The sequence below is a fragment of the Eschrichtius robustus genome, chromosome 5 (genome assembly GCF_028021215.1).
Source record: "Eschrichtius robustus isolate mEscRob2 chromosome 5, mEscRob2.pri, whole genome shotgun sequence".
In the NCBI taxonomy this organism is placed as follows: domain Eukaryota; kingdom Metazoa; phylum Chordata; class Mammalia; order Artiodactyla; family Eschrichtiidae; genus Eschrichtius; species Eschrichtius robustus.
The window spans coordinates 145263855-145289140 of record NC_090828.1 but is presented as its reverse complement, the minus strand read 5'-3'; the positions used below and the strand labels follow the sequence as shown (position 1 = coordinate 145289140).

The 25286-nt window shown below is 55.1% G+C and overlaps 1 protein-coding gene across 7 annotated transcripts; it reads left to right on the top strand.

The window, feature by feature from the left end:
- Positions 1-1443: 1443 nt before the first annotated feature.
- Positions 1444-25001, top strand: TMEM177 (transmembrane protein 177). Of its 7 annotated transcripts, none has more exons than XM_068545392.1 (6): positions 1444-1505; positions 3008-4000; positions 10755-11049; positions 20688-20865; positions 21018-21087; positions 24935-25001. In XM_068545392.1, the coding sequence occupies exon 2, from the start codon at positions 3030-3032 to the stop codon at positions 3963-3965; it is 936 nt and encodes a 311-aa protein (XP_068401493.1). In that variant the 5' UTR covers positions 1444-1505; positions 3008-3029; the 3' UTR covers positions 3966-4000; positions 10755-11049; positions 20688-20865; positions 21018-21087; positions 24935-25001. The 7 variants fall into 7 exon arrangements, with proteins under 7 accessions (XP_068401493.1, XP_068401492.1, XP_068401495.1 ...); XM_068545391.1 differs by lacking the exon at positions 24935-25001 and adding an exon at positions 21456-21992; XM_068545394.1 differs by lacking the exons at positions 10755-11049; positions 24935-25001 and adding an exon at positions 19519-19883 and having other exon boundaries at positions 21018-21363.
- The last annotated feature ends 285 nt before the right edge of the window (positions 25002-25286 follow it).

Genomic DNA, 25286 nt, shown 5'->3' with positions numbered 1-25286 from the left:
GCATGATCATAGTAGCAGAAATGTGGAAGCAACACAAGTGCCCGTCAACAGGTGAATGGATAAGCCAGATCCCCCATATTCATGCAATGGAATATTATTCAGCCTTAAAAAGGAAGGAAATTCTGACACATGCTACAACATGGATGAACCTTGAGGATATTATGCTAAGTGAAATAATCCAATCACCAAAAGATAAATACTGTATGATTCCACTCACATGAGATACTTAGTGGTCAAAATTATAGAGACAATGTAGAATGGTGGTTGCCAGAGAGTAGAGGGAGGGGGAATGGGAGTTACTGTCTGATGGATGTAGAACTTCAGCTTTATAAGATGAGTTATGGAGAGAGACAGTGGTGATGGTTGCACAATGTATTTAATACCACTGAACCATACGCTTTAAAATAATCAAGATGGTAAATATTATGTGTACTTTACCACAATGGAAAAAAAAAACAAAACCATCATCAGATGCCCTGTAATCCATCATTCCCCAGGTTCTTATCCCTATATTTATTTCCTGTTTATCCCCTAATCTAGTCCCAATCACCCATCCCTTGCAGGCGTCCCAAACTTCGCTGTGACTTTACAATGTTTGGTCCATCGCCAGCAAATTGCCCACACCTTCACCTGTACGTCAGGGGTCCACAGACCTTTTCTGCAAGGGGCCGGAGAGTAAATGTTTTAGGTTCTCTGGGCAGACTGTGTCCTCGGGGAAAGCAGCCACAGACAGCGCGAAAAGGAAAGGCCTAGGAGCAGGCAGGGCTGACCCCTGACCCTCTCCCAGAGCAGCTGGGAAAGTGAGCTGACAGGTGTGACGCTGCTTCGTGGAGTGTACAGTGCGGATCACCTGGGAGGAGCCGGGGGCAGAGGCCATGGTAATAAAAATCCAGCTCAGAGCCCCCGCCAGCAGAGAGTGCTTCCCGACGGGAAAGGACGGGACCCGGCGGTAGGACGGGGCCTCCGCCAATGGCTGCCTCCTAACCCACGCGGAGACGCTGGTCCTTCCAGAGCGAGACGGAGCGGTCCAGGCCACCGGTGTGGAAGGACGCTCAGCCCCGCCCCCGAGCGTCCCACCCCTTCGTCTCTGCCCTCGGGGCCCGGGCCCCGCCCCCAGAGCCGGGCGGGCGTGCCTTGCGCCCCGGCCCAGTCCCCGTCCCCAAGGGTCCCGCCCTTTTGTCTCCCTCCCGGGGCCCCGCCCCCAGAGCCGGGCCGGCGTGCTTTGCGTCCCGGCCCCGCCCCCAAGAGTCCCGCCCTTTTGCCTCCGCTGCCGGGGCCCCGCCCCCAGAGCTGGGCCGGCGTGCTTTGCGTCCCGGCCCCGCCCCCAAGAGTCCCGCCCTTTTGCCTCCGCTCCCGGGGCCCCGCCCCCAGAGCCGGGCCGGCGTGCTTTGCGTCCCGGCCCCGCCCCCAAGAGTCCATCCCTTTTGCCTCCGCCCTCGGAGCCCCGACCCCAGAACTGGCCGGTGCGCACGTGCTCGGCGTCCCGGGCTGCGGCGGAGGCGGAGGTGAGCGCGCGGAGCGGGCCGGGCCGACGTGCGGCTGCGGGCGGGCTCCCTCGGAGGTGTGTTCCAGACGCGGGGCGTAGCCTAGGGGTTGGGCGTGGAGCGAGGGTCCTGCGACCCCTTCTCGCCCGGCTGCCCGCAGGATGGGCGGCACCACCCCCCGGGCCACCGTGGAGCGCGCGGCCTTGGCGCTGGTGGTCCTGGGGGCGTTGGGACCTTCGCCTGGCCCCTTTCTTTCCCGGCCTCAGTTTCCTCGTTGGCGAAAAGGCCCAAGTGATGTGACTCCTCTGCTGCCCCCTTGTTTGCAGCAATTAGTTTGCTAATTAAACATTTCTCGGACAGGAGGACAGTAAGCTTCAGCCAAAGTTAAATAATTGTGAATTTTTACTGAAATATTTTCGGATGAAATAATAGGATGCCCCGAATGTGTTTCAAAATAAACCAGTTGGAGGGGAGTATGTGTGGGATTAGAGGCAAAGCAAGACTGGCCATGACTTGATAGATTGAAGTTAGTTTATGATATACTATTTTGTCCACCTTTCTGTGTGTTTGTAATTTATCATCAAAAATACTCTATAGTGAAAAATCTGCTGTGGACGCCTGTGTTCAAATACTGGGCCTGTATTAGTCTGCTAGGGCTGCAGTGACAAGAACTGGGTGAGCGACGTGTCTTTCAAGGTGTCAGCAGGGCTCATTTCCTCTGAGGCCTCTCCCACTGGCTTGTAGATGGTCACCTTCTGGCTCGTGTCCTCATGGTCCTTCCTCTGCGTCTGTGTCCTAGTGTCCTGTTCTCATGAGGGTACCAGTTATATTGGATTAGGGCCCATCCCAATGACCTAGTTTTAACTTAATTGTCTCTTTAAAGATCCTATGTCTAAATACAGTCAGATTCTGAGGTCCTGGGGGTTAGGGCTTCAGCATATGAATTTGGAGGGACACAATTCCGCCCACAGCACGGCCCCTTTACTAGTTTGGGATTTTGACCAATTAGCCTGTCTGTGCCTCGGTGTTCCCTGCTTTAAAAGAGGGACGATAGTAATAATGAGTCACAGAGGTGTAAGGAGCCGGTCATTAAATAATGTCTGCAGAGCTCTCAGAAGTGTGTCGAGCATGTAGCAAGTACTGAGTGAGCGGAACGTGCTTCATGTGTCAGTCAGTGACCGTGCTCGGTAGGGGTGGGTGGTGGAGTGAGGGGTTGGTTGCTTGGTGCTGTGCCCAAAGGGCATCAAAGTTGTAATGACAGCCATTCCCTCAAGGGTGTCTGCTCCTTGCCGGGCACCGATTGTTGCGTGTGTGTTCACTGAGAGCACAGACACCCTCTGGTGGGCCGCTGTCACATGCCCATCTGACCCGTGGGGAAGGCGATGCAGAGACAGAGCTGGAGCCTGTGCTCTGACTACCGTGCGTGCATATGGCTTCAGTTAAAGAGGATGTGGCCCTGGGGGTGTTCAGTCTGCAGGCAGACCCGGGGAGATGTTGGCTCACTTCTCTTTCTCTTGGCCCAGGTTTACAGAGGTGGCAGGCCTCATGGCAGGTCCCCTGTGGCGGGCCACAGCCTTTGTGCAGAGACACAGGACGGCCCTGTTGGTGGGTTCCTGTGCAGGCCTGCTTGGGGCTCAGCTCTCGTACCACCTCTTCCCGGATCCTGTGGTCCCGTGGCTGTACCAGTACTGGCCTCAGGGCCAGCCAGCCCCCCTGTCCCCAGAGCTGCAGAGCCTGTTCCAGGAGGTGCAGCAGGACATCGGGGTCCCCTCGGGCCACCGCTTCGAGGCCTTCACCACCTTCACCTTCCAGCCTGTGAGCGCCGGCTTCCCAAGACTCCCTGCTGGGGCCGTGGTGGGCATCCCCGCCAGCTTCCTGGGTGGCCCAGTGACCAACGCTGACCGGCCTGTGGTCGTCCACGGGCAGCGAGTGGACTGGCAGAGCCCAGCGGGCGCCCGGCTGAGAGATGCCCTGACCCTGTCCCACGACGCCCAGAAGTTCGCCTTGGCCAGGGAGGTGGTGTACCTGGAGAGCGGGGCGACCGCCCTGCAGGCCCTGCCGGCCCCCGCCTGCGTGGCGGGCACCTGGGCGCTGGGCGTGGGGGCCAAGCACGCCCTGGGGCTCTACGGAGGCCCCATGAACTTGCGGGCCGCCTTCAACTTGGTGGCGGCAGTGGCGGGCTTCGTGGCCTATGCGTTGTCCACGGACTCTCTCACTCACGCCCTGGAAGCCTGGCTGGACCGCCGCACGGCCTCGCTGTCTGCAGCCTATGCCCGGGGCGGGGTGGAGTTCTACGAGAAGGTTCTGTCGGGCAACCTGGCCCTGCGCGGCCTCCTGGGCCGGCCCGGGGAGAAGCTGTACACGCCCAGCGGGAACGTGGTTCCCAGACACTGGTTCCGCATCAAACACCTGCCCTACACGGCCCGCCGGGACTCGGTGCTGCAGGCGTGGAGGGCGGCGCTCGGCCCCGGCAGCCCCTGAGGGCCTCGTGGCAGGGGCGGTTCCAGCTGGAGCAGGTACCACCCCGCCCTGGACTGGGGGGGAGGGGGAGGGGGAGGGGGGCGGGGGGCGCTCCTGGGGCCTCTGCGCCCGCAGCCCGGTGTCAGCAGACCCGCCGGCTGCGGAGCTCAGCAGCCCAGATTGTCCCCCAGCCACCGCTTTTGAGCTCAGTGACCTCGGACACGTCCCTTTATGAATCTGAGCCTTGGTTTCCTGCACTGTAAAAGGGGGGTGATGTGGACTCCCCGGCGGGATCGCGGGGTTGCGTGGGGGCCATTACGGAAGGGCCTGCGGGTGTGCCATAGACAAGCGGAAGGCTGTCTTCTGGCTTTTTCCAGACGGCGTTGCGGGTCATGCCGCACGTCACCGCCAGAGGTGTTTGCAGGAGGCGACGGCCTCTCACGGCAGGAGTCACCCCGTAGTTTGCCTGGTGGTCACATCCCGACCTCCTCCCCCTGTGGTAGAGATTAAAGGCTCTGAGAGGCCAAGATGAGGAGCCGCTGCGGGCCCAGGGCTGGGAGATGGAGCTCGCGGGTGGGGCTGTGAGGGACGCGTACCCAGTGCAGGCGGCAGCTCGCAGAGGGCCGGGCGCCCCGCAGGCCTGGTGGTCGGGGCCCCAGGAGAGCCCTTGGGCCGGACGGGGAGAGAAGGTGTTGCTGGAGCCCGGCGAGACCTCCTGGTAGGAGCTCTGGCCAAGGGAGGGGAAGGAACAGGCCTGCCAAGCCGAGGCTATGGACGCCAGCGCACACAGCGGGCTTGGGGAGGAGAGGGCTGTGAGGGGAGATGGGGGGGGGCGAACTTGGCTCGCCGGGCGGTGAGGAGAGCGGAGCGGGGCAGGTGGGCAGGCCTGGGGTGCCACTCGGGACCCAGCGGGGGCTGCGGCCTTGCCCGCTTGTCTGCCTCTAGCCCTCTGGTGGTGGATAAAGCAGACCCTACTTTTTTTTTTTTTTAACATCTTTATTGGAGTATAATTGCTTTACAATGGTGTGTTAGTTTCTGCTTTATAACAAAGTGAATCAGTTATACATACACATATGTCCCCATATCTCTTCCCTCTTGCGTCTCCCTCCCTCCCTATCCCACCCCTCTAGGTGGTCACAAAGCACCGAGCTGATTTCCCTGTGCTGTGCAGCTGCTTCCCACTAGCTATCTGTTTTACATTTGGTAGTGTGTATATGTCCATGCCACTCTCTCACTTTGTCACAGCTTACCCTTCCCCCTCCCCATATCCTCAAGTCCATTCTCTAGTAGGTCTGCGTCTTTATTCCTGTCCTGCACCTAGGTTCATATCCTTTTTTTTTTCTTTTTTAGATTCCATATATATGTGTTAGCATACGGTATTTGTTTTTCTCTTTCTGACTTACTTCACTCTGTATGACAGACTCTAGGTCCATCCACCTCACTACAAAATAACTCAATTTTGTTTCTTTTTATGGCTGAGTAATATTCCATTGTATATATGTGCCACATCTTCTTTATCCATTCATCTGTCCATGGACATTTAGGTTGGTTCCATGACCTGGCTATTGTAAATAGTGCTGCAATGAACATTGTGGTACATGACTCTTTGTGAATTATGGTTTTCTCAGCGTATATGCCCAGTAGTGGGATTGCTGGGTCTTATGGTAGCTCTATTTTTAGTTTTTTAAGGAACCTCCATACTGTTCTCCATAGTGGCTGTATCAATTTACATTCCCACCAACAGGGCAAGAGGGTTCCTTTTTCTCCACACCCTCTCCAGCATTTATTGTTTGTAGATTTTTTGATGATGGCCATTCTGACTGCAGACCCCACTTTTGATCCTTGGGCAGGAGACCCCAGCAGCAAAGGTGAGGAGGGTTGTGATGAGCAAGCCAGGCTCACTTGGTCATTTATGTGTTCTTTTTTTTTTTTTAATATTTATTTATTTATTTGGTTGCACCAGGTCTTAGTTGTGGCAGGTGGGCTCCTTAGTTGCAGCACGTGGGCTCCTTAGTTGTGGCACACAAACTCTTAGTTGCAGCATGCATGTGGGATCTAGTTCCCTGACCAGGGATCGAACCCGGGCCCCCTGCATTGGGAACACGGAGCCCCATCCACTGTGCCACCAGGGAAGTCCCTCATGTGTGCTTTTTTTTTTAAATTTATTTTATTGAAGTATAGTTGATTTACAATGTTGTGTTAATTTCTGCTGTACAGCAAAGTGACTCAGTTATACATATATACATTCTTTTTTTATATTCTTTTCCATGATGGTTTATCATAGGATACTGAATATAGTTCCCTGTGCTCTGCAGTAGGACCTTGTTGTTTATCCATCCTATATGTTTAATAGTTTACATCTGCTAATCCCAAGCTCCCAGCCCCTCCCCCTTGGCAACCACAAGTCTTTTCTCTATGTCTGTATGTTTCTGTTTTGTAAATAAGTTCACTTGTATCATTTTTTTAGACTCCACATATAAGTGATATCATATGGTATTTGTCTTTCTCTGTCTGACTTACTTCACTTAGTATGATATTCTCTAGGTCCATCCATGTTGCTGCAAATGGCATTATTTCGTTCTTTTTTGTGGCTGAGTGGTATTCCATTGTATACATGGACCACATCTTCTTTGTCCATTCCTCTGTCGATGGACATTTAGGTTTCTTCCACGTCTTGGTTATGGTGAATAGTGCTGCTGTGAATATTGGGGTGCATGTAATCTTTTCAAATCAGAATTTTCTCAGGGTATATGCCCAGGAGTGGGATTGCTGGATCATATGGTGACTCTTATTTTTAGTTTTTTGAGGAACCTCCATACTGTTCTCCACAGTGGCTGCACCAATTTACATTCCCACCAATAGTGTAGGAGGGTTCCCTTTTCTCCACACTCTCTCCAGCATTTGTTATTTGTAGACTTTTTAATGATGGCCATTCTGACCAGCATGAGGTGATACCTCATTGTAGTTTTGATTTGCATTTCTCTAATAACGAACCACGATGGGCATCTTTTCAAACCATTCATGTATTCTTTTTGTTGGTGGTTATGTTTTCCCTGGAAGAGTTGAATAATTCAGGCCTGGTGCCAGTGTAACTCGGGACAAAGGGATTAAGCCACACCCAGGAAGGGCACAAAGCCAGCCCGGGAGGCCCACTCGGAGGCCGGCGGTCCCTGCAGAAGACTGTGGATGGAGAGAGCAGGCAGGGGTGGCCTGATTCCTGCTGGGTCCTTGACCGTGGTCTGGGCTCAGCACTCCGGCCCCATTCTGGGTGAGCTGGGGGTCCCCGCCCTGGGCCCCGGCAGACGGGTTTCTGAGGGCAGAGCACCCGCTCTCCCAGGGCCCCAGGCGGCACGGGGCCCCACCTGGCTGCTCTCAGTAACGCAGGAGCTGGGAGGCCGGCGTTCGTGCTGCTCCGTCCAGGTGGGAGGGTAAGGGGCCCCAGCGTGGGTGGGGCTGGGAGGCGACCCCCTGAGACGGCCTCTTAGTTGGCTCCGTCTACCCCAAGTCACCAACTTTGTGTCCACTCCGGGGCTGTTCCCAGACCTCACACGCTTCCCGCAGCCCAGCCCCAAACCTGGGCTGGCCGCGAGCCCTGACTGCCGGGCATCCCCGCATCCCCGCATCCCCACATCCCCTCATCCCCGCCATCCGGCTCAGGCCCGTCCACTCCCAGGCAGAGCTCCCCCGCCGCAGCCCTGGCAGGCAGCTGTTGCTGAGAACTTGCTCTGGGCTGGACCTCCCCCCACCCACCCCTCCATCCCACCTCGTGTCTAAACCAGGGCCCGGCCTCGTGATGTCCCTGCCCAGCGGCTGTCGGCTCCATCCCTGCCTTCCCCAAGCGGTTCCTCACGTGGGCTTCCTGGCCATTCTCCCCACCTCTCCCAGCTCTTAGAAGCTCAGGTCTGACTGGCTTCTCTCCTGCTTAAAACCCTTTGCAGGCATCCCTTTGTTTTCGGCCAAAGCCGAGCCTCCAAGCCTGGGCCCGCTCTGTGGAATCCGGCCCTACAAGCATGTGGGTTCCTCGACTGCCCTCCCCCTCCCCACATGGGCCTCCGTCTGGACCCTCTCTGCTGGCCTGCCCTGTGCTGGATTTTTAGGTGCTCCCTCTGCAGGAACCCTCAGGGACCGAGCCCACCGCGCCCTGCACCTCTTCCTAGCCTCTGCTGCCAACGGTAATTAAGTAATTAAGGGGGCGTGGCTGAGCATCTCCTCTGCTGAAATGTACTGTCTGCAAGGGCAGCGTTGTGTGTCCCGTTGACAGCTCTGGACTGAGGCTCTCCACGTTTTTGAATAAATGAACAAGGCTCCTAAGCTCCGACACACACGGGCCCAGCTCCTTAGGGTCTCTGAGCAATTAGAGTACGGCTGGCTGGATGCCCCGGGCAAGGCCATTATGAATCCTGTGACCCTGTCCTAAAGAGGCTTTAGGGGAGGCTGACCCCCCCAAATTCTGTGATATTTTGTGCCCCTACAAGCAGTTCAGGGTTGATCCCAGAAAGGCTTTGCAGCTGGGCCAGGTGGCAGGAAGTTACCCTGTAAACGCTGCCCTGCATGTTTCCTTCTCAGATGCCTGCTGCGGACCGTAGTCACCACTGCTCTGCGTGGGGCCCCAGAGAACGCTGTTCTAGTGTGCTACGTCCCACACACGTTCATGGTTCTCAGAGCTACATCAGCACGCAGGCACTCCCCCCTTCCCCCGACACGGTCAGAATACGGGGAAGGGAGTCCCAGGGTCCCGGTGCTGGCACTGGCCCTGCCCCTCCCTGACCCTAGCAGGCTCCACTGCCTCTGTCCCCACCAGCCAGTGTCCACGATACAGGGCCGCGTGCAGCACGCCTGGAGCTGGGCGCATGCATGTGGGCTCCTGGTCTCCACGTGTGCACGTGTCAGAGGCTAGGTCCCAGATGGGTGCGTGGTCCTCACCCCGTGAGACCTCCTGCCTGCTGCATCCCCGGAGCCATGTTTATGGGGCCTTTATTGGGCACCAGCCACTGTGCTAGGTTCTTAGAGGTATTTTTTTTAATTTACGCCCAAATTGGAACACTGTGCTAGGTTCTTAGAGGTATTTTTTTAAATTTACGCCCAAGTTGGTAACATCCTTTTGATTTTGCAGGCAAGCAAATAGCACAGAAAGGTGAAGAAATTTGCCCCAAACCTCAAAGCTTTGTAAGTGGCAGAACCAGGATTTGAAGCTGGCAGTCTGGCCCCAGATCCCTTTCTCAAAGCCCTGGACTTACACTGTCCTGTTGACCCTGAGGGCTCCATGGTGCAGACTTGTACTGTGGCCTCTCTAGCCTTTCTCCCCATGCCACTGAGAGGTGACTTTGCAGCCTCCCCTCTTTTATCAGGAAAAAATGGTCCCGAGCCGAGCCTTCTGGAACTTCCAGGGGAGACCCTTCCAGCTAGCTGAAGAGGGGGCTGCCCAGTCCGTCATGCTTAGGGCTGTGGTGGGGATGGGGCGGAGGGGAGGGCTGTTACAGAGCCTTAGGAGGCCCCAGCTGAGGAACAGGGGTGCTTAGGAGGTAGAGAACACGGGGGCCGCAGCCAGGGTGGGCTCGAGTCCTGGTCCTGCCGCTTTCGCTGAGTGACCCCGAGCAAGGGACTTCACACCTCTGGTCCTGAGTTTCCTGTCTGTACAATGTGGACATTAATGTGTATCGTGCAGCATTCTTCTGACAAGGAAGGTAAAATAAAACTTGCAAAATGTGAATCCCAGACAAGGTTTACAGTAAGCTTTAAAAGAAGATTGGTTCCTAAATGTTAGTGCTTTTAAGCGGTCCAGGTAGCAGGGTGCTCAGGTCTTGCAGTTGTGCCCAAATACCAGCAGTTTCTTGTGGCTGGAACCCTCCCAGGGAGCCCTCACCACCTCACACAGGGCTCCACTTCAAGCTCTCAGAGCCCCAGTGGGGGCAGGTCCCTACCTTGCCCTCAGCTGATGCCTTTTGGGAAATTACTCAGCAGCAGCTGAGAGCAAAGGACCCACGGGGCCCTGGGGAGACAGCGAACTGGAGAAGAGGGCATTAAAATAGGAGATAGTGGGGTTTCTTTAATTGAAGTCCAGTTCATTTACAATGTTGTCTTAATTTGCGCTGTACAGCAAAGTGATTCCCTTTTTTATATATATACATTCTTTTTCATGTTCTTTTCCACTGTGGTTTATCACAGGATATTGAGTATAGTTCCCTGTGCTCTGCAGTAGGACCTTGTTGTTATCCATTCTCTGTGTAATAGTTTGCATCTGCTAACCCCAAACCCCCAGTCCAAGCTTCCCCCACCCCCTCCCCCTTGGCAAACACAAGTCTGTTCTCTATGTCTGTGAGTCTGTTTCTGTTTCATAGATAAGTTCATTTGTATCATAGTTTAGATTCCACATATAAGTGATATCATATTTGTCTTTCTCTGTCTGACTTACTTCACTTAGTATGAGAGTCTCTAGGTCCATCCATGTAGCTGCAAATGGCATTATTTCATTCTTTTTTATGGCTGAGTGGTATTCCATTGTATACATGCACCACATCTTCTTTATAAAATGGGAGATGGTCTTTTACACCTACTGTGCAGGTAATGTTTAAATCCTAGAACTTTCTGGATGAGTGAGGGTGTGGTAAAGTCGGTACAGCGTGTGCCCTTGGGGACACTGTAGGAAGCAGCCTGCAGGGTGGCCCCCAGTGGTCTCTGCTCCTGCTGTTCTCAGCCTGTGTCATCCTTTCCTCTTGCTCCTCTTGGTTCAAAACAACAGAATAAGGCAAGTGTGATTATGTTACAAAAGACCGTGGCTTCCGTCTTACTAGCAGACTGTTATCTTCTCAGATACGTGCTTTGATGAAGCGTCTTGCCGTGCTGGACAGGCCCACGTGGCACGGAAGTAAGGGCGGCCTCTGAGCCACAGCTGGCGGAGCAGTGAGGCACTCAGTCCAGCAGCCCACAGGGAGCTGAATCCTGACAACAGCCGTGTGAGCTTGGAAGAAAATCCCTCCCCAGTCAGGTCTCAGATGAGACCCCAGCCTTGGCCGGCACCTTCACTGCAGCCCGTGACACCCCGAAGCAGAGGACACAGCTAAGCTATGCCTGGATCCCCAACCCACAGAAGTACTGACACGGTCTGGTGGGTTATATTAAGCCTTCGTTTTATGGTAATGTTTCATGCACAGTAGGTAACTGATGCACATGGTTAATTGACATACTATGTTTAGGAAGCAATTTAGCAAAAGTTGACACGGCCACATGGGTAACTTCAAACCTAGAAATTCATTCTAGAGCCATCGTCCAGCAGAGACTAAATCATATATGCCCAAAGATGTGCGTAAGAGCACTACCTATAATATAAAAAAAATAGGGATAATGGAAATACTGAAAAATAATGACTTAGGAAACTTTGGTATATTAATTTGTTGAATATTGTTCAGTCACTAAAAAGCATAGGTATGAAGACTATGGTAGAAACATGTAGAAATAGTCTAAATATCAAATGTTCTTAAAAATATGAAGTACAACATGCAAGAGGATTACAATAATGTAAATATGGTAAGACCTGGAAGGAAATTCGCAAAATTTCTGAAATTCAAAACTTCATAAGAGAAAGTAATTCTGTAATGGTGGAATTTTGAATGACTTTATTCATCAGTATATATATAAGGACTTACCCCTATAGATGTATTAATATAAATGTGTATGAAGGCTCCCCCAGAGGCATCCAAGGACCCACCGCCTCTCTCTGCATCAAGGTGACAGATCCTGGCATCACTGCTTTTGGCCTATATCCTTGGGGTGTGGCCAAGCTTCTGCCTGTCAGTTACCATGGCGATCAGGAAATGTGCTGCTGAGATCTGCTGTGGGAGCAGAATTGACTGACAGTCCCAGCTGCTGTTTCTCTAGATCCACCACCACGCTTTCACTGAGGCCGTGCCTCTCGCGGGCTGCTTTCAGGCAGGGGTTGATCCTGGTGCAGTACTCACGCAAGCCCATTCTGATGAATTGTGGGACTCCTCCAGTGGTGGGCTGTGGCTCAAGGACACCGCAGTGGCCTGGGCAGATCTTTCTTAGAACTGCTCTGAGGTCTGAGACCCTTCTACCCAGGCCTCCTTCCTTCCCCACCTCCTTCACAGATGTCAGCCCTGCTTTGTGGTTTGACGGCTCTCCCCACAATTCTGTTCCCCCCAACTCTGTCCTCACAGGCATGTCCCCCAGCACACCTCTTACTCAGGTAATCCCGTCTCGGTGTCTCTTTCCCAGAGGGTCTGAACTAACAGTTAACCCCTCCCTCAGTCGGGTGCTCTGTGAGGCCCGGGGGGCGCACCCTGCCCTGTCTGCCCCTGGGTTCGCAGACCTGCAGAAGTAAACCTGCAGTGACAACACGGTGCAGTGAAGGTTAGTGTGGAAGCACAGGGGAGGGTGCCTAACTCAGCCTGGGCTGGAAGTGGCCAGAAAGGACTCCCCAGAGGAGGGGCCCCTGTTGCTGAAACCCTCAGTGTGAGTCGAAAGAACCCAATGCTGATAGTAAATATTAAATATGTATGTAACACAGATGTGCCAAACCCTTTACGTGTGTTCACGTAATCCCTGCAACAGTCCTCTTCTCTCCATTTTACAGATGGGGAGATCCAGGCATAGACAGGTGAAGCGGTTTTCCTCCAGCCAGTGCTAGACTTGGGGTCCGAGCCCAGGTGGTCTGGCCCTAGAGGTTGTGCTCTTAGCCACTGGACCATGTTAGCCAGAGACAGGCTATGGGAATAGCTTGTACAAAAGCTAGAAACGAGACAGTTTGTGTGGTTTTTGTGTCAGCCAGGGCCCAACTGGGAGACTGAAAGCCCACAGTAATTTGAACAGGAAAGCTTAATATGAAGAATTATTATTGTTGACAGTGGGTTGAGGGGCCCAGGCAGGAGCAGAGAGACCAGTTTGGGGGGAGGGGGCACTGCGATACCAGAGGAGACATGAGGCTGCCCTGAACTTGGCAGTGGAGATGGAAAAAGGCAAGACTCAGACTACATTCAAGAGGCAGTATGGGTGAAATTCGGTGATAGACTGGGTCTGGAGGTGTGGCAGAGGAAGGTCAGAGGTCAAGGGTCAGGAATGTCTCCTGGGTTCCGGGTTGATAGCTGGGTGACTGGGGTCTGCCCTTCCTTCTCGCTGCTGCAGAGCTCACAAACACTGGATCCCATTCTCTTCCTGTCTCCTGGACATCCCTCCTTCCTTATTGATTATGCCTCCTTGGAAATGCAGTTTTGTTGTTAATGATGATGGTGATGATGATGGTGGTGGTGATGATGATGGTGATGATGGTGGTGGTGGTGATGGTGGTGATGGTGATGATGGTGGTGACGATGATGATGGTGACGGTGATGGTGGTGACGATGGTGGTGACGATGATGGTGGTGATGATGATGATGGTGATGATGATGATGGAGATGATGATGGTGGTGATGATGATGATGGTGGTGGTGATGATGGTGATGATGATGATGGAGATGATGGTGGTGATGATGATGGTGGTGATGATGGTGGTGATGATGATGGTGGTGGTGATGATGGTGATGATGATGATGGAGATGATGATGGTGGTGATGATGATGATGGTGGTGGTGATGATGGTAATGATGATGGTGGTGATGATGATGGTGATATGATGGTGATGGTGATGATAGTGATGATGATGGTGATGGTGATTGAAGCCTTTCAATGCACTGGGAGCTTGAGAGTTCCCAGATTGAGGCAGCACCCACAGATTGTTCAGAGCAAAGGCCAATGGGGGTGAGTAGCTGTGCCCACAGGCTTGATCCTGCCGATCCAGCAGGCCTGGGGGACACAAGCTTATCTTTTGCAGCTCCTGGGGCCACCTGGACTCAAAACCATCCTGACTCTGGGCTTCTTCCAGTCCCACCCCTGTAGAGCCTTTGTTCCCCAGAGGGCCCTCTACAAGTCAGAGGTAAACTGCATCAGTGGATCAACTCATGCTGTCACCCACCTGCACATACCCCTCCCCTGACCTGCTACAGAGACAGTTGCCCCTGCTGGGCACTGCCGGCCTTGTCAAGGGCTGGAGGGCGCTCAGCTGGGGCCAGAGCCTACGTGGAGGGAGGGAGGGGGCCGGGCATCCACACACTGCACAGACAGCAATATCATTGCTTTATAGTCAGACCCTCTGTATTGATAGACTTTACTGCTGTCACCAAACAAGACCAACCTGAGTCTGATACCTTGACACTGACCCCTTGACCGGCTAGTTCAACACAGACATTCCCAGCGTGACTGTAATTATGCTCTTAGGCGGCACAATCCGGTGGACGCTCTGTATCCGCTTTCTGGCTTGGTTTTCCAAGCGCTCAAATATCAGTTTTAAATTTTCCCTAACATTATCCACACGTGGATCCTAGGCCTTTTCCCCAACAGAGGGTCTCCCTCACTTTCCTGGGGCGCTGAGCTTGCGTGCCCTGAGCTGGTCCCCTTCAGAGCTGAGCACACCGCCTGGAGGCCCCTTCTGGTTTCCACTGCTTGTGCACAGCCCTGCGGCCTGAAATAAGTATGTCTTTGTCGATGCGCTTAGGTAAGAAAACACGGGAATCAGGGTCCTGGGAGACGGGGGTCGACTGGGGGGCCCTCGGCCAGGGGCTGACTCTGCAGGTGCATCTCCAGGAAGCCTTTGGCCTCGGGACCAGCCCAGAACCTGGTTGTGCAGCTCACTACCCCGGGCACATTACTTACCTTCTCTGTACCTCGGTTTCCCGTCTGTAAATGGGAATAATGGCAACGCCCGTCTCCTGGAGTTGTTTTAAGAGATTAATAAGTTGATACTTGTAGAGCGCTTCAAACAGTGCCTGGCACAGAGTTAAAGCTGAGGAAGTGGAGGGTAACTTGTATTCCCCGAGACGCGGTTTCCGCGTGGCGCCTTTGGAAACGTCTCCGGTGGTTGTGATGGGGGTCGGGCTGGCAGTACTGCCCTGCACGGTGCTCTCACCCCCCGGCAGAGCCTCATTCATGTGTCTGACGCCTCCACCAGCCCCGGGCCTCTCGAGGGGCAGCCACCGGGCCACCCCAGCCTTTATTCCCAGGACCTGACACCGTCTTCGGGGTTCAGGAAGTGTCGGCTGAATCCAGGACTGAGTCGTGACTGGCGGGAAGGCCTGCGACAGACGGGCAGACAGACCCCAGTGGTGCTGGCCTGTGAGGGTCGGCTCAGCCCGCGTTTCTCAGGGGTGCACGGGGGAGAGGCTGCTGAGCAAGGCATCTAAACCCCAGTCTTGTCCCCTCTGGATAAGGCACCTCCAAAGCGGCCCCAGTGCCTTCTGACGCGGCTGCCAGCGGCAGCTGGAGGCTTCCTCGGCATCAGCCCGCAGGTCTGGACCGCTGACTGCCCTGTGCGGGCCCCTGCGGAGGAAGCTTGTCGACGCCCCGGGCGGCAGAGGGGCACATCTCAGAGCCCCAGTGGGAATCAGGCCGCAGCTCCCCCCCCCCCCGCCCCCCGCCACTCCTGCAGACCCAGTGCTTCCCCGCCTCCAGCTCCTGTGCAGCCCGCTTTGGATCTGGGCCCTAAGGCTCTCCCGCAGGCCAAGTGAGTGTCGGCAGCCATCTGCTGCCTAAGCCTGCGGGCTTGCGTGCACACGAACAGATTTTGCTTTGCCTCCTGATAAGGTCTTCAGTTGAGCCAAGGTATCAGAGGCTATGTTAACCTGAGGAAGGCAGGGGAAGGGCGGAGGCAAGAAGCCCAGGGACAGCTGAGGCAGCCCGGCAGGCAGGAGGCCTGTGAGACCACGAGGCCCACGGCCCCCCCGCCCCTGCCTGGGCTGACGCTGGGCCGGCCCCCCGCAAAGCTGGCAGAGCCCCCTGGCTTCCCCAGGGCCTGGCGGGGAGTCGTCCCCTAGGCCTGCCCTGTCCAGTCCCCTGTGGAGCTCCCTCCGCAGACCAGTATCACCCCCGCACGTAGGAAGCAGCAGCTCCACTCCGGCTGTTTCCTCACATTATCTACTTAAATGACCACAACCCCTTAAAGAGATGCAGGATTATGCCCCTGGTCCAGTTGGGAAGCAGCGGCTCGGAGAAGCTAGGTAACTTGCCCATGGACACACAGCTGTTGCTGGTGCGGCCACGACGGGCCCCCCGGAGCCCTGACGTGATGCCTGTGCTGTTGCCTCTGTCAAGGCTGCAGCCTCACCGGGGAAGCAGGGATCACCCTGGGTTTCCACAGCTGGGACAGCAGCACCCTTTTGTGAAGCAGCAAAGCCTCCTGCAGACCCCAGGGAGCCCCAACCCCTCCTGGGACATCTGTGGTGAACAGATTTGGAGCGGTAGCGAGGGGGGCACCCAGGAGCCCCGACTGGAGCGTGTCAGTCGCCGGGTCACTGCTGTGTCCTCTGGGGACATGACGCTGGCCTGAGGTCTCCCACCAGTCCCCCTGAAACCGGGTTCCCCTGCCGAGCTTGCGAGCGATCTCTCAGTCCCGGACCTCATTCCCTTGCTCGTCTCCTCTGACCTCAATCCTGTGCTCACTGAACACCGAGCAGCCAGAGTCAGATGAGGGCAGTTGCTGTTGTCTGCAGTGTGATAACATCGTTAGTGAACTCAAATTGCTGGCGTAGACCTCACCGCTGATGGACACACGCAGGGTGTCTCCAGCACAAGATGAGCTCACACACCCGTCACCGCTGGGAGTGGGTTGTGCTGTGTGCATTTGTGTAACGCTGTGGCCAAGGTGCTGTCCCCACCTGCTCCCTCCCCCTTTGAGGGCGGCTGTGAGCCATGAGGGGTCGCTTCCCTGGGAAAGCGTCTGACAGCCAGGGGTCTCCATCCCCCCTTTACCCAACCCGTGTGGCTTTACAGCCCAGATTTGGGGGTTACCTCTTACCCCTGAATTAGGTCCTCCTTCCTGCCACTAGACCACACGGAAGAGCCCGACTACAAGAGTCACACTCTCTCGGCTTAGACAGGTCACGTCACTGGGGGTGTGAGGGGCTCATGAGTAGGAGGTGAGGCTTCTGCTGACCGGAAGCAGCCCTGCAAATCCTGCAAATTCTTGCCGCTCGGACCCTCACAGCCTGGTGTCAGCCGATGCCGCAGAGCCTTTCTGAAAACAAATGTCAAGAAATGATTGTGCAAGACAGAGCCACTAGAAATGCCTCGTTTATGGGTGTGTGAGAAGGTCTTTGTGTCTTTCTTCTTTTTTTCCCATTGGAAGAGCGTGAGCTCAACTAAGGTGACAGCCCTGGAATGCGAACAGAACCGGCCGGGTCCCCCCCACCCCCCCTTCACACCCGGCTCTGAAACGCTGAAAGCAGACTTCAGGGGCTGTCTTCCTGCTCACGGTTCGAGCACCACCCCCGCCCCGTTCCCATGGCAGCCTGGCATGTCCCACCGCACTCTTCACACCGCACCCCGTCTGGTCCCTTGTCAGTCTGTCCCAACTGGGTTGTGAACACCCGGCGCCTGGCGGGCGGGGCGCCCCTCCTGCCTCTCGGCCACCTGGCTGAGCACCCGGCAGGCTCTAGGTGGGAGCGGGGGGTGGGCGAGAGCGGAGAGGCCGGAGGAAGCCCCACGAGGGGAGGACCCCCTGTGGGCCTGAGGGCCACCGCACCCCAAAGCATTTACTGAGCACCCCTGGGTACCGTCGCAGTGCGTGGCTCTGGGGAAGAGTCCAGGTTCGTAAGATGCGGTCATCAGCTTGCAAACACTTTCACGTGTTTTGAACTTGACACACTCATGCGTGAGTTGTACACAGCCTGTTTACCCGAGAAGAGAGTGGTTCTGCAGGGTTCACGTGAGGTGTAACAGAAGGGGCAGTGGCCTTGGGCCACGCAGCCGTTTTGAGTCCCCAGCCAGCCTCGGACCTGGCAGAGCTTCATCGCCCTGGTTTATGGGGGTGGGAGCTCTGCCACCGCACCCTTCTCACGGTGCCCCAGCCTGGCCCGGGACCTAGGACCGCAGGACTTGCCAGACGAGACGTGCACGGGCGCCCTGAGCCTGAGGGCTGGCTCAGGCCTGCACCACCTCACCCCCAGGTCCACAGAGCACCCCCCAGGGCCCAGCCGAGGAGGCAGGCGGCGAGTAAGTGCAGGAGCCGGGCAGCCTGGATGGGGCGTGTCTGGAAATCCCAGGGCCCAGAGGCGAGATCTGACCCGAGGGGCTGTGCCCTGGGAGCCGGGGCTGGGTGGACAGCGGCCGAGTTCGTTGCTGAGAGCCCTGTATGTCCCAGGACTGACCCGGGGAACCGTCAGTTGCCAGTATTGTCACCCGCCTCACGGTGACCACAGGGGCAGCCTGACCCTCCATCCATCAGCACACAATTCTCTATCCCTGCCTATGCACCAGGCTGTGTTCTAGGCCCTGCAACCATGGCGATGGAGAAACATCCCTGCCTTTATATTCCCGTGAGGGGCACAGACAGTAAGCAAGGAATAAGTCATCGTGGAGCACGTGAGACAACACTCAGGGCTGCTGTGGGACAAGGAGGCAGAGATGCTGGCTCGGGGGACAAGAGTGGCCGAGAGAGGCCCACGCGGAGGAGGGGACCTTGGGGCAGAGCTGAACGGAGTGAGGGAGCCAAGTGGACACGGTGGGTGGGGGGCATCCCCGGCAGAGGGAAGGGCAGGGGCCAAGGCCCTGGGGCAGGAGCGAGCCTGGCACATCTGGGGTAGCAGCAGGGGCAGGAGATGACACAAGAGCCGAGGGGGAAGGGGAGCTCAGCCTCCCCGGGGCGCCTTCGTTTCTCTTCACTCTGCGATTGGAATCAGCTGTCTCTGTGGCCAGGGAAGCAGCCTGCCTGGACAAAACTCACGGTTGCCTGTGGCCTGAAGTGGTCACCTGCAGGCTGGTGCTGAGCGCCCAGCCCACCTTGGGGACATCCAAAGACGCGGCCCTCAGGGGTGCCCGTCTCCCCCAGCTTGCCCTTGAACAGAACTGCCGCAAACCAGGGAGACCACAGGTTTGGAGGGATGGAGGGCTTCTGCCCCTGCTCTGTCCGCCGCCTGCCTTGGTCACCCAGCTCCATGTAACCCCGGGCTATCTTCCTCACCTGCAGGCGTTCCTCTGCAGCCTTCAGGCCTGCTCTCCGGTCCCCTGTCTGTGCGCTGCAGCCCCTCCCCTTCCTGCCAGCCTGGGGGCTCCTCTGCGGGCGGCCTCCCGGTCTCTCTCCTTCTCCTGAGGTGCCCGTTTCATCCCCTTGTACGCAAGCACCTGGCGTTGCTGCCGCTGCAGGAGAAAATCTCTAGAAATTCTGGTTGAACAGCAGGGAAAAGAAGCTGGCTGTTGGCTCGCTGGTTCTGGTGACCGGACCTCAGGGTGGACGGAACCGGGAGGTGGGGACACAGGCCATGGAAGGAGGGCGGGGACAGGAGGGGGCCGTGCAGGAGTCTGCGGGCTTCCGAGGTGATGCATCCCTGAGTCTGCAGTTTCCTTGTGCTGGGCTGGGAGCCTGGGGGTCCCGCGGCGCTGGCCGAGGCATCCCCAGACACTCAAACCAGGCTTGTCCACCTGGCGGGCATGCACGTCTGCATCTGCCAGCAAGTAGCCTGTGGCCCCTGGTCATCTGTGCTCACTTATCCTCGCAGCAACACACAATGCGGAAATTCTGATCTTTGCTTTGCAGATGAGGAAACGAGATTTCTCGGAGGTTACATGCCAGCCCACGTCACACCCGCCGTGGAGCCACGGCTCTTGGGGCAACGTCAGCTGCAAAGACCAGAATTTCTTCTGGCTCCCCTCCCGGACTCAGTGTGGTCTTGGCTGGCCTCGGCCTGCAGCGGCTTGAAGCAGGGTTTCGGTTCACGGCCAGAGATTGAGGTTGGGTCGTGGAGGTGAGAGCACCGAATCCAAGCTGCTGGACCAGTGGTCAGTGACGAGGGCCTGGCCCTTCGGCTTTGCAGAAAAGAATTGCCACAACGGCGGAAGGTAGAGAAACAGAGTGTTTGTTAGGAGAAAAGAAGAGTACAGTACGTGTGGATAGACACACAGGTGGGCTCAGAGAGAGAGTCGCGCCCTCGTGGTGGTTGGAATCACTTTTATGGGGCATTTCTTCTGGGTTTTCTCTGGCCAGTCATCTCGCTCTGCCTGCCTCCGTGTCCGTATTTGTTTATCTCGGGGTCCTGCGCTGTGCGTGCACATGTCTCAGCCAAGGTGGATTCCACCACAGCGGCCTATGGGGAGTTGCCGTCACCTACTGTGGGGCGGTACCCCTCCCTTTTTGACCTCCAAGGAGCTTCCTAGCCGGGAATGTCTCCTTGACTTCGAGAATGAGAAATATGTGGTCTCTTATCTTCTCTCCGGGCAGGACCCAGCCTCCTCTCTCGATTGTCCTGCTTTTCTCATCTTGGAATATCGGTCCACAGGGAACGAATCTCCAATTGCTTACCCTGGGGGGGCCCGTTTACCTCCTGCCTCAAGTGGTCAGACCTGGCTCCACGCGAGACTGAAGCACATGTTCAAGGTCTCACCGAACGTAGGGCCCCAGCTCCCAGCAGATCTCTCTCCCTGTGCTTTTCTCTCTGCCGCTCACCATCTCGGTCTCTCTCTTTCATGAGTGGATTCACTCCTTGCTCTTCCTGGTCGTCTGAAGATGGCTCCTGACAGCAGGCATGGCCCCCGCAGCTCAGAGCTCTAAGAGGGCAAGTCCCCTCTGCAGCCCCGACCCCCACAGGAGGGGTGAGGACGGGCAAAGCCAGCCCGAGGGCAGGGACGCGGGGGGCAGGCCTTAGGAAACAGAGAGGCTTTCTCTTCCACCCCCTCCTTTACTCTCCTTCCGTTCTTCTCCCCATTTAGCCACTGTGCCCCGGCCCTCTGGAAAGACAGCCAGATATACAGAGCAGAAAGCAGAATAAAAGCAGTCGCTTCCTCCCAGACCGTTAGGGGAAGAGAGTCACTGGGAGCGGACGAAAGATCTGGGAGGAAACCACCAGGGAGTGAGAGCTGATTCCCTTCGGGAGGAACTGGAGCGGAGGTGAGAGGCGGACCTTGGGCCCTGGGGTGTGGCAGGACCAGGTTGGGCGGTGGGATGTGAGAGCAGAGTGGACCTGGCCCTCATCAACCTGCGAGGCACTGGGTGTGGGAAGGGAAGAAGTTGAAAAGAGCTGAGCTTTTTCTTTTCCTTAGCTGTCCTTTCAGAAAACCGGGTGCCCCTGTGAAGTGATGGAGCCACAGACGGATTCCCGGGAATCCAGAGGTAACCAGCGAAGGAGTCCGCTAGCGGGAACGTGGGCCCTCGCAGTGGGGACACCCTGGGTGCTGCCTGCAAGGACAGATGACTGGGAGGCGGCCTGGTGGTCGCACACCACCTGTCTTGGCTTCATGAGCACTCCCTCTTCCCTCTACCCGCCTCGAGGACGTAACCCCAAGGAGAGGACAGACAGAAACCCTGAAATGATTGAAATCAAGTTACTACAAATACTTGGTGAAACTGGAGTTCAAAAACAGGGCAAAATAAATTTACTTTTCTTGACCTGGGTCAGAGGCAAGCAAAAACACTACAGGGAAAAGGGGCATAGGGCTTCCCTGGTGGCGCAGTGGTTGAGAGTCTGCCTGCTAATGCAGGGGACACGGGTTCGAGCCCTGGTCGGGGAGGATCCCACATGCCGCGGAGCAGCTGGGCCCGTGAGCCACAACTACTGAGCATGCGCATCTGGAGCCTGTGCCCCGCAACGGGAGGGGCCGCGATAGTGAAAGGCCCGCGCACCGCGATGAAGAGCGGTCCCCGCACCGCGATGAAGAGCGGTCCCCACTTGCCGCAACTAGAGAAAGCCCTCGCACGAACCGAAGACCCAACACAGCCAAAAATAAATAAATAAATAAATAAAGTAGCTATAAAATTAAAAAAAAAAAAGAAAAGGGGCATAGATTACACTGGGGTGTTGGGGGTATGTGGTCATGGAAGGCTTCCTGGAGGAGGTGAGGCTGGATCAAAAATTGAAGGTTCTTGGGACTTGAAGAACCTGGTGGTGCAGTGGTTAAGACTCACGTTCCCAATGCAGGGGGCCAGGGTTCAATCCCTGCTGAGGGAACTGGATCCCACGTGCATGCTGCAACTAAGAGTTCGCATGCCACAACTAAGGAGCCAGTGAGCCGCAACTAAGACCCGGTACAACCAAATAAATTAATTAATTAGTATTTAAAACATTTTGAAGGTTCTTGATATGTATGCACATTTACATTTCCACCAGTGTCCAAGAGATCCTGCTCTAATCAAGACAGTTCCCTACCCCAGGGATGTGAATCCAAGCATCCCTCAGGTGCTCAGAGCCCTGTGGGAGCGCTTCAGGGGGCTAGTTCCAGAGCCTGCGCTCATGCCAGGGACTGTGCTCAAGGTGGCTGGTGCTTGGCGCCTGCAGGACCCGCGCTGGCAATGTTTCTCGCAGACGCCTGGCTGGCCGGCAGGGGGCGCAAGCTCGCCACAGCCCGGGGCCCAGGAGCCCCCGGGAGCAGCCGGGTGGGTGGAAGCCGGGATGCCGAGTCTCCTGGCATTTAATAGTCTTCGAGGGCCCAACCCCGGGCATCCCCCCGCCCTCCCCCAGCCCTGAATCCAGCCCTGCGTTTTCTGAAGAACAGTTCCTTCAGGGGCCGCCCAAGCCTCCTCCTGACTCGGCTAAGAAAGGTAAGAGGTGATGGCCCAGAGTGGTTTCCAGGGATCCCGGGATGGCTGGGGAGTGTTCTCACCTGGGCTCTCCAAGCCTGCAGACTGTGGAGAGACCTCCATGAACTGAGTCACTTAACATGGCAGGTGTAGAAAAATAATTACGGGCAAAGATGCTGGTTGTAGTAATTGAGCAGAGACCAATCTAAGTATCCTCTAATATTACTACTGCTGCTGTTACTACTACTAATAAATCATAGACCGACCAAATGATGAAATAATTCTTAGCCATTGAGAACCCTGTCTTCCATGGAAGCAACCTAAGTGTCCATCGACAGATGAATGGACAAAGATGTTGTTCATATGTACAATGGAATATTAGCCATAAAAAGGAATGAAATAATGCCATTTGCAGCAACATGGATGGACCTAGAGATTATCATACTAAGTGAAGTAAGTCAGACAGAGAAAGACAAATACCATATGATATCACTTATATATGGAATCTAAAATATGACACAAATGAACTTATTTAAGAAACAGAGGGCTTCCTTGGTTGTGCAGTGGTTAAGAACCCGCCTGCCAATGCAGGGGACACGGGTTCAATCCCTGGTCCGGGAAGATCCCACATGCCACGGAGCAACTAAGCCCGTGAGCCACAACTACTGAGCCCATGCACCACAACTACTGAGCCCGTGTGCCTAGAACCCATGCTTCGCAACAAGAGAAGCCACCGCAATGAGAAGCCCGCTCGCCGCAACTAGAGAAAGCCCGCGCGCAGCAGCGAAGACCCAACGCAGCCAAAAATAAATAAATTAAATAAATAAATTTATTTAAAAAATAAACAGAAACAGACTCAGACATAGAAAACAAACTTATGATTACCAAAGGGGAAAGGGGGTGGGGGAGGGATAAATTAGGAGTTTGAGATTAGCTGATGCAAACTACTATATATAAAATAAACACCACGGTCCTACTGTATAGCACAGGGAACTATATAAAATATTCTGTGATAAACCATAATGGAAAAGAATATGAAAAAGAATATATATATATATCTTAATCACTTTGCTGCACTCCTGAAACTAACACATTGTAAATCAACTATACTTTAAGAACACTGTCTTCAAGAAATCTCTAATGACATAGGATAATGCTCATAATATCATGTGCTAATTCTCCATGTGTCTTTCCAGAATCCGTTTCTGCTCTGCCCTGCACCCTAGCGCACTGCTTCATCCCAGTTCCCTTTGCTTCTGGCTGCAAGTCGGACACACCAGAGGGAGGCGTGGGAGGCGAGAGGCCGGGCAGCGTCTTCTCCACTCTCTCCTTGCCTCAGACGCCTCCAGGGCTACAGCTCCCGCTGGGCAGCCCCTCCACGTCTGCACCCTCTCTGGACTCTGATACTTCCATTTTCTTCTCTTGCCCTTTTGGCCCTGAGGGTGGTAAGAGCTCCCTGCTCTGGACAGCTCCTGGGTGCCTCAGCATCCTCCGCTGGTGCCCGTAAACTTGTCCACGTCTCTGCAAGTCGTCCTTCACTAAGCGGCTCTCCGTTTGGACCATCAGAGCGAATGCTTTTCCTGCCAGGGCTCTGAGTGACACACATGTTAAGTGAAGAGAGGAGAATGCAAAGCTTTGTACAGGAAAAAAAGGCCTGGTGCTTCAGCTGCATCATTTCACTGCACCCTCACAACCATGCAGCAGAATGCAGTCAAAAGGGATGTTGACAGCAGATTCAAATTTAGAAAGCGTTTGAAGGAACATTCTAATCATGCCTTTATGGAAGGGAAGAAGTTGCTGACAAAAGAAAAGTGAAAAAGGCACACTAGATATTTATTCCATTTTTATTTATTTATTTTTTAAGTTTATTTAATTATTTGTTTATTTATTTATTTATGGCTGCATTGGGTCTTGGTTGCTGCGTGCGGGCTTTCTCTAGTTGTGGCAAGTGGGGGCTACTCTTCATTGCAGTGCACGGGTTTCTCATTGTGGTGGCTTATCTTGTTGTGGAGCACGGGCTCTAGGCACGCAGGCTTCAGTAGTTGTGGCACGCGGGCTCAGTAGTTGCAGCGCACAGGCTTAGTTGCTCTGCGGCATGTGGGATCTTCCTGGACCAGGGCTCGAACCCGTGTCCCCTGCATTGGCAGGCGGATTCTTAACCACTGCACCACCAGGGAAGTCCCTATTCCATTTTTAAACTGCCATAAGTTACTACTAGATTGTAACTTTTAATGCATAATATTTTAACTCTTTTAAGAATGAGCCTCTGAGAAGAGGAGGAGGAGGCCACGTGAGCTCAGATGACCTGATTTTTCCCATCACGATATTCTAACCCCACTTAGAATGGGAGGGGCTGACTTAATTTCTTAGAATCCCAGCTCTACCACTATGTGACGTTAGTTATGTAGCTCTGTGCAGTGATGATATAAACACCTGCCTCCAGGGTCACTGTGATGGTTGATGAGTCTGCTGTAAAGCGTCCGGCCCTGTGTCAGGTCGCGGTGGGGACTCGGCCGCCTTGCCTGGAGTGGACTTGCTGCTGCAGCTGCGTGGTAAAGAAGAAATGGGGTGTGAGAGGCAACGCTTCGTGCCGTGACCTACGGCTGGCACATAGCGGTGGCCCCTAATAAGCGGTTGACAAGTCAGTGGTGAACAGATGGATGCTGTGCCCAGGTCTGCCCTCCCCAGGCTGGGTCCCAGCAACACGTGCAGCCGCCTCTGTTTCACAGAAGGGCCTTCATTCTCTAGGCCACTGTATTAGCTTTTATTGCCGCGTAAGGAATTTCCTCAGGCGG

Bases quoted from the DNA above. Each gene is read 5' to 3' on its own strand.
- TMEM177 (XM_068545392.1), top strand. From the start codon at position 3,030: ATGGCAGGTCCCCTGTGGCGGGCCACAGCCTTTGTGCAGAGACACAGG.